The sequence below is a fragment of the Parasteatoda tepidariorum genome, chromosome 6, assembly GCF_043381705.1.
Source record: "Parasteatoda tepidariorum isolate YZ-2023 chromosome 6, CAS_Ptep_4.0, whole genome shotgun sequence".
Classification (NCBI taxonomy): Eukaryota; Metazoa; Arthropoda; class Arachnida; order Araneae; family Theridiidae; genus Parasteatoda; species Parasteatoda tepidariorum.
Genome location: NC_092209.1, coordinates 8,198,583 through 8,207,980, shown reverse-complemented (window position 1 = coordinate 8,207,980; position 9,398 = coordinate 8,198,583). Strand labels below are relative to the sequence as shown.

The window sequence follows — 9,398 nt, the reverse complement described above, 5'->3', positions numbered from 1 at the left end:
AATAATGATGTTATTCATAGAGTAATGATATTATTCATGAACCCAAACAGCAATGGGATTTTTATGGATGACAAAGCGGACTTAATTGTTCGCGGCTGATTCTACACAGTTTCAGAGAATGATTTGGCCACCAATATCACCCGACTTGATTTCCATTGAAGATATAAGGAGATTTTAAATATCAATAATCCTGCAAGACACTTCGAACTACTTATTGAGTCCATTAAATGTCTTGTTGCTTCACTTCGTAGTGCTAAAGCTCTTCGACACGGTATTAAGAGATTTTTAATGATTTTTGTAACCTCAGAGTAAATATTGTAGATGTTACAACAAATGAGAAGAAATCCTAAATAAAATTAAAACATTTAAAATATACTAAAGCGCGATTAAATATCTGTCCACATTTTTATTGTTTTTCCAAACAATACACTGCAAACACTTTGTTATAACTACTTGAACTATAAATTGTGTATAAACCGGATCGAGCATTCATTCACAATTTACAGTCTATAGTTCAATAAATCTAAAAACTAATAATTGATAAAGTCTACGCTGAATCAGATGCATTTACTCATTTCCAGGTTGGCAACAGGGCAGAGAATGTGTCGCTCTTTAAATGCTCTGTAAATTTTCGAAAGACTGCAGCTACCCACAAAGACATTTCATTCTAGAATATTTTTTTTCGAGAAAAATAAATTATCTGTAACTATCAAGATTTCAGCGGTCCTTTTAGTTCTGGTAGTTAATGGAGTAGCCCTGTAATCATTTTCGCACCATAACGTTTTGTATTTGAATATAAAACTGTCGTTTTACGGGTTTATCCTCTTTTAAATGTCTGTATTATAATCTGAATAAGGCTGTGAAGGTCGGACGGAAAAGAAGAAAAGCTGGTTACAAAATCATTTCACACAGAGCCATACCTGCCAACTCTTCCGGAAGATTTTATTTTCATATTTAAAGTGGTAGCAATACTCAGGTTTTTCCAATTAACTTTTTGAATTATAATGATAATTACAAATGAGCTTGACCACCACTACATATAAATAATTATAATAAATATATTAAAGCATAATAATGTTTTTCTCAAGCGATTTTCAACGGGATCAAAATAAAAATATACTTGAGTCAGATTGTTTTTCTTATATTGTTTTACCACCACTCTGAAAATTCATTCTCAGAAAGAGTGAAAGTTGGCAGGTATGCAGAGCTGCCAACTTCAACACTTTTAGCAAAAAATTATTCTATTGGTAGCTATGTTTGTGTTTTAATTTTATTATTTTTTATTCGTTTAAGTGTGCATGGCTCGATCGGGCTGGAATGCCAACTGGGGACGTATAGTCTTTAGCGACGAATCCCGCTTCCAACTGTGTCCTGACGATCATCGAAGACGTGTTTGGAGACGCACAGGGCAGAGGGGCCAGATCTCTCTCCCATCGAGCATGTCTGGGATATGATGGGAAGGCGATTGCATCAGGCACGGAATGTTGATGACCTCGTTCGACAATTGGATCGAATTTGGCAGGAAATACCGCAAGAGACCATCCGAGAGCTTTATCGGTCTATGCCACGCTGTGTGGCAGCCTGAATCCAGGCTAGAGGCGGGTCAACACCTTATTGAACTTGTTACTGTAACTCTGCAATAAATTATTCAATTGTTCTGAAATTTTAATCATTTACTATTCTCTGCATTGTCTTCCTATCCACCAATTTTCGTTTCAATCAGACAACTCCTTCTTGGTGCGTAGATTTTTTTGTTATAGAGTGTACTTACATTATTTCTGAAGATATGAAGTTTTTTAATTTTTGGAATATCATGGTGCACATCGAGGCCCAACGAAGCTTACCTTTCTTTCAAATCCGTGTACCATACGGGAGAGTAAGTTTCAAGATCAAAAGTCGATTATTTGGCAAGTAATTTCAATCTTGTCCGATTGAGTTGGCGAGTTGACCACGTAAAGTGTTAACCCCCTCTAGGCGACTGTCAAAAATACGTGCCAGCATAAAATCGCTTGTTATAATTGTTTGATTTATTTAATTCTACTGTACTTTAGCTTAAAATAAAATTATTTGGTTACAGATTGATCTAACATTGATTATATACATATAATAAAACTAACAATAATTAAAGTGATTGCAAGATAAGTCTGTCAAATTAGCAACGCCTTCACCTTTAACATTTTTTTTTATTTATTTACATCCTGATTCTGATTTTCTACGAATGCTTTTATGAATCACCCGTCCCCATAGAGTTAAAAAAGGCATTTCGGGTGTTTTTAGTCGCAATGACAAAGATATTTATGTTCTCATACGAAAATATACATTAATACATGGCAGAAAGCCCCTCTATGGAAAGACATTTCATTCTAGCTTTATTTTCGAGAAAAATAAATTATCCGTAACTCTATCAAGATTTCTTTTATAATTTTAGCATAGATATAAAACTACTTCGTTTCCAAGATTAAGTTTCTGCTGTCCTAGAAAAGTTTTAGAAGTGGTAGAACCATAACAGTAATACATAATGTTCTGGAGGAGGAAGTCTATCTTAACAATTTACAGAGATGCCAACTTGCTCCGGAGAGCGAATATATATTTTAAAGTGGTAGTTTATCAATTGTGATTTTTGATGTAATAAAACACAATTTAGTCGATTTTTATCAGCCACTATTACTAAATAATTCATAGGCTTATATAATTCACCTCTTTACAACACTTGCGTCATGCTATACCTTTTGAAAAGCAAGCAAAGTTAGCCAAATATTTGCAAAATTTACTTTGTAGTTTTATACCACTTTTTTTTAATTGTTTTGACGTGTCCGGAGCACCTGCCAACTTTTAATCAATTTCAGGATGATTCTTACCGAGTGGTAGAAACATAGGTTGCATTTTTCGGAGACTACTAGGACCCACCAAAATAGTTTCCATATTTATTTATATACTTATTCTTTTTAAAAATAGTGGTGATCAAAGAGATTATAAATTTAGTTTATAAATGCAAGGAATAAATAGAAAGCATACATTTTACTACCACTTTAAACATTAGAATATAATGTTGCGCCAAATACGTAAAAGTTGGCAGGTATAAATTTATTGCAATTAATTTTTGGCTTGCCTTCAGAATTTTCACGGGGAAGAAGCAATTTAATAAATAAATTGTATCCGTTAAGAAATTTGGTAGCTACTTGTACTGTTTTATTCCTGAAAAAAAAAACTAAAAATAAAATTTACAGTGAACTCTCACTTATGCACCGGTTTTGCACACACAGTGCAATGCAAAAGGAATGCACCCGAAACAACCAACATTCAGTCAACTTCTTCAACTAATATATATCGATTTCCCCTATCGGGAAGTCGTCACATTAGATTACGCAATTCGCGCAACTTACCTGAGTGGGAGAGGAGAAATGGAATTTTATTTGAATATCAACTACACCTTGGTATATCACCCTCGGTTGAGTTGGGCCCCACACCTTGAGCAGCTTAATTCAGATGTCACAATATTCTATAACAAATGGAAACAATATAACAGGGCCACTTGGGGTTCAAATTTCGTCTCATAACAAAATCAGCCATTTCACAATAATCTTGCCTTAAAAATATATACTTTCCTAATGCGTAAAAAAATATCATATATATTATACTTTTTCCTGAACCTTGGTTAAGACGCTGCATCTCCTGAGTACTAACACCCCATTAGCCTTCTTCGAATGCTTTAAAAAACTTTCGAAAAAGATAGAAGGGAAAAAAGCGTTATTCATCATCGCTTTATGATTCAGCAAAGCTTTACTACCCCCGCTAAACATTCCCAAACAACAATACGACTTCCGTACGCGCTTCTCTACAACGAAATAAAGTATCAACATATTATAATGTATCAGCAAGCCAAATACAAATACGAAACTACACTACAGCTCATACTTGTCGTCACGAAGGCATGAGATAGAGTGTGGCACAAGGGGACTTATAATCAAATCACTTCTTATGGTTATTCCTGATGATCTCCTACTAAGCCTAAACTCATATTTCGCTTATCGTCAATTCCGAATAAAGGCAATTTGCTGCCAATTTGGCTTACGAGAAGGCAGATCGACTGAGTCGGCTCTAGAAACTGCAGTTAGCGAGGCCAAAACAGCCAAAAAGGATAAAAATTGTAAACGGCTATACTATAAATCACTAATATCGGTCGACATCAAGGCGCCTTTGACTCCATACAGTGGACACACATAATACACAGATTAAATTCTATAAACTGTCCAACTCAGCTCACAAACATAATCAACAGTTACTTCTCACGCAGGTCAGTTGAGTTCAACGGTGGTACTGATATAACTAAAATCGATATCTACAAGGGTTGTCCACAGGGCTCCTGCCTAGGACACCTAGTATGGCTTATCATTGCGGATATCTTTTTACAACAGTTCAAACACGACCATGTTAAAACATATGCCTTTGTAGATGACTACAGCTTCATTGTCTCAGGCAAAACAAGTAAAGACCCAGAATCAAATGCTAATGAGGCAATGACACAATTCAGCTACTTTTGTAAGGCACAAAGCCTAAAACTGTCAATTAACAAGTGCAACTACATCGCTTTTAATAATCCTTTCAAGCTGAGACAACCAATAATCAAAATAGACGGTAGCGCAATAAAATCAGTAAATCACATCAAATACCTAGTTATAGTATTGGATAATCATCTAAACTACCTAGAACACATTAAATCACTAAGAACAGCAGCCACAACACTACACAACAATGTCATAAAACTAGCCCCAAGGACTTAGGGCATTAATACTAAAATGCTCAGGCATTGGTACAAGACTGTAGCAGAAGAGGCCTCTACGTACGCTGCAGCAGCATGGGGTACAGAACTAAATAAAACCACGATCAAAGAGCTTCACAAGGTGCAGCGGCCCCTACTAGTTAGAATAACAAGATCATTCAAAACAGCACCCACACCAGGTCTGAATGTTCTGGCAGGTTTACCGCCATTGCACCTGCAAATCCAAAAAGAAGCACTACTAGCTAACACACTAAGATTCAATCAAGAAAACACACAATACAACATAAAAGCGCGTGATTATCAACAAAAGATAAAAACACATATGGTCCTCCCGGCCCATAAGACTAGCCATAAATACACTAACCTACCAACAAGTACTAGAACTAGCAAAACAACGACGGCACAAATCTATACCGATGGCTCCAAAACAGACAATGGCGTTCGAGCTGCATTCTGTGTTTACCACAACAACCAACATACAGATACATACAAATTTACGTTAAAACAAGAAAACACAGTGTTTCAAGCAGAAGTTTTAGCCATCAAAGAAGCCATAAATTGGTTAGAGACACACAGTTGCAAAGATGCAACAATTTTCACACACAGTCTGGCTAGTATACACGCTATTAGAAAAACGAAGCAAAAAGGCCCACACGTGGCAACAACACAACGACAACTAGAACACCTAGTCAGAAAATGCAGCACACAAATACACTGGGTGGTAGCGCACACTGGTAACATAGGCAATGAAGCAGCGGATTTAGCGACTAAAAACGCAGTAGCAGGTCACGAGATTCCCAGCGGTGTTCTGCTTCCACCATCGAGCCTAAGAAATAAACTTAAAAACATCACACAAAAACTTTGGCAAGCATACTGGGACAAAAATGAAAAAGGCTATACAACAAAATCATGCTATCCTAAAGTAGACACAGACCGACTCATAGGCCATCCAGCAGCAATACAATTTCTTACAGGAAATGGCTAATTCCCCTCACTCTTACACATGATTCAGCGAATAAACACAGACACATGCCCATGCGAAGACACAGGTACCCCAAGTCACTACCTACATGACTGCCCACTAAGTGTATCGTACCACCTCAAAAAACCCAATGAACAAGGCAGAACGATATTTGCAGACAGTTTCAAAAACAAGCATATTATGCAAAAACTAATAAATATTCTAGCCATAACCAGGAACATCACAGACAATATGTCATAAACCTAATAATAACTTTGTAAAAATACTGGCAGCAAATACAATCATGAGGTGTCAGGGCTCCAGGCAAACCATTGCTGCAGCATAAAAACACACTCTGGTCCCACCCCTGACCAGCAAACACTTGGCAGGCAATCAGTCAACACAAGCTGTTGTCCGTGAGGCTAATAAAAAAATAAATAAATAAAAAATAAAAATAAAAAAAGGCCCACAAGCTCGATCCACACAAACAAGTGATGGCTTAACTGTCGATATACGCACACACAATAATACATAAATCTATATCATGATTCACCAAAACACTGACTCAACTACTACTCATAAGAAAAATAGGTAAAACACATAACACAACATAAACAAAACATACATACCACACAATCAACCACGGACTGGCTCACAATAGCAGCCAACGGGATTAATCACCACACACGCTTCACCACTGACCCTGCTCCCAGTCCTTGGGGACAGACGGTGAGTCCGGAGCGTTTCAGTTACTCGTGATGGGCATTTATGTTAAATGTAATAAATAAAATAAAAATAAATAAAAAAAATAATAAAAAAAATACCTGTGACGTGACTAGCTATTTTATATTGTACTGTTATTGTCGATGTCCATCCTTTGAGTCTGTAATGTAACGCTGCTAGTCAATGTATGTAAAATTAAATTGTCGCTACTAGGCCGGGATAGCCTGGTCAGTGGGGTGCCGGCCCCATGTCCAAGAGTTCGTGGGTTCTGTCTCCGCCGGTCGAAGACTCCCCGTGTAGTAAATGGTGACTGATGCACGCTAAATCTGTCGAGTCTCAAAGTGCTCCATGCTCCCATAACAAATCAATACCTCTGGGGGTACCGATCCAGGAGTTTCCTTGTCTTCTGGATTGGTTCAAAATTACAAGGCAACGGCGTTGAACATTAGTAGTCGTAAACCCAAAAACTGGGTCGACTGTTCAATGGCGGTCATAAAATAAAATAAAAAATTCCGAATAAAAATTAACAATCACAATAATCTTGCCTTAAAAATATATACTTTAATAATGAGTAAAAAAAAATATATATATATTATACTTTTTCCTAAACCTGGTGAAGACGCTGCATCTCCTGAAAACTAAAACCCATTTGCCTTCTTCCAATGCTTTAGAAAACTTTTGATGTTTTACGCAGAAATCACAACTTCTTTTAAAACAATAATAATCATTTCAATGAAGTAGCCGATATTGCGAAATATCTACCATGTATTGCTATAAGATACCTTTTTTAATATTCGGGTATACTGGATACTCTAATTTTTTAACATAATTAAAATTTATAATAAATTTATTTTATTTCCTGAAACGGTAGTTTATAATATTTGAACTACCTCATTTCTATCTCAACATTTGTCGCATGAAAAGAAGAGGTACTTTCTTTATTTATTAAAAATTATATTTTTTTCAAATGATATAATTATTTAAGTACCTTAAAATTCAAACTTTTTTGAAACACTTTAACAAAAAAAATAATAAATAGTCAACATAATAGTCAACAATTGAACCTGTAATATTCGTGAAAATATTAAATTATGTAGCTTTTACTACTTATAATATATTTAGCAATTACTTTTTTTTTCAGGTCAAAAAAAATAAATAAATAAAATACTTATTTATACAGATTTTATGTAGAGTATCAAGTAGTGGTAGTTTGTCTGGATATTTTACTATCCTCGTAAATAAGTTAGATATGATACGGTTTTTTTATCGATTTTTTCTCATTTCTGAGTAAGGTTATATACTGGAGTTTTTCTCGTGGCGGGTAAATAGTACTCCTGTTTGTTTAATCAATGTGTTCCAAAATCAAAATTGAAATTAATATTTAAAAGAGAAGAAGGACTATCAGAATCTTTCGAAACACCAGAGAAAAATGCAGTATGGAAAACATAGAAATCAGTTTGATTGTCAGATAAAACTCGAGGTATGTTTCTATTAATAGCTATTCAATATTGCTCTGCTTCCTGGTGCAGTTACACGGTGTTTTGATGTTTTTAGTTCCGCTGCCAAAAGTCATGATTCGTTAGATTTTGACAGCATTATTTCCTATCTTAAATTATGAGTGTATAGATTCTGTATAGACTCTTTTGTATATGTATAGACTCTTATGACTTAATGTGTAGACTCTTTTGACCTAAATTTAGATATTATTTCTAACAATACCCACTTAGGGTAGGTCATTGATGAGCACCTGGTAGAAAGTTGAATTGAAAAATAATAATGATGTTATTCATAGAGTAATGATATTATTCATGAACCCAAACAGCAATGGGATTTTTATGGATGACAAAGCGGACTTAATTGTTCGCGGCTGATTCTACACAGTTTCAGAGAATGATTTGGCCACCAATATCACCCGACTTGATTTCCATTGAAGATATAAGGAGATTTTAAATATCAATAATCCTGCAAGACACTTCGAACTACTTATTGAGTCCATTAAATGTCTTGTTGCTTCACTTCGTAGTGCTAAAGCTCTTCGACACGGTATTAAGAGATTTTTAATGATTTTTGTAACCTCAGAGTAAATATTGTAGATGTTACAACAAATGAGAAGAAATCCTAAATAAAATTAAAACATTTAAAATATACTAAAGCGCGATTAAATATCTGTCCACATTTTTATTGTTTTTCCAAACAATACACTGCAAACACTTTGTTATAACTACTTGAACTATAAATTGTGTATAAACCGGATCGAGCATTCATTCACAATTTACAGTCTATAGTTCAATAAATCTAAAAACTAATAATTGATAAAGTCTACGCTGAATCAGATGCATTTACTCATTTCCAGGTTGGCAACAGGGCAGAGAATGTGTCGCTCTTTAAATGCTCTGTAAATTTTCGAAAGACTGCAGCTACCCACAAAGACATTTCATTCTAGAATATTTTTTTTCGAGAAAAATAAATTATCTGTAACTATCAAGATTTCAGCGGTCCTTTTAGTTCTGGTAGTTAATGGAGTAGCCCTGTAATCATTTTCGCACCATAACGTTTTGTATTTGAATATAAAACTGTCGTTTTACGGGTTTATCCTCTTTTAAATGTCTGTATTATAATCTGAATAAGGCTGTGAAGGTCGGACGGAAAAGAAGAAAAGCTGGTTACAAAATCATTTCACACAGAGCCATACCTGCCAACTCTTCCGGAAGATTTTATTTTCATATTTAAAGTGGTAGCAATACTCAGGTTTTTCCAATTAACTTTTTGAATTATAATGATAATTACAAATGAGCTTGACCACCACTACATATAAATAATTATAATAAATATATGAAAGCATAATAATCCTTGCCCAAGCGAATTTCAACGGGATCAAAATATAAATATATTTTTGAGTCAGATTGTTTTTCGTTTATTGTTTTACAACCACTC

At 35.0% G+C, this 9,398-nt stretch overlaps 1 protein-coding gene across 1 annotated transcript; it reads left to right on the top strand.

Moving 5' to 3' along the window:
• The first annotated feature begins 4,796 nt into the window (after positions 1–4,796).
• On the top strand, positions 4,797–5,765 carry LOC107444794 (uncharacterized). Its single transcript, XM_016059017.1, has one exon. The coding sequence runs from the start codon at positions 4,797–4,799 to the stop codon at positions 5,763–5,765; it is 969 nt and encodes a 322-aa protein (XP_015914503.1).
• The last annotated feature ends 3,633 nt before the right edge of the window (positions 5,766–9,398 follow it).

Bases quoted from the DNA above. Each gene is read 5' to 3' on its own strand.
- LOC107444794 (XM_016059017.1), top strand. From the start codon at position 4,797: ATGCTCAGGCATTGGTACAAGACTGTAGCAGAAGAGGCCTCTACGTAC.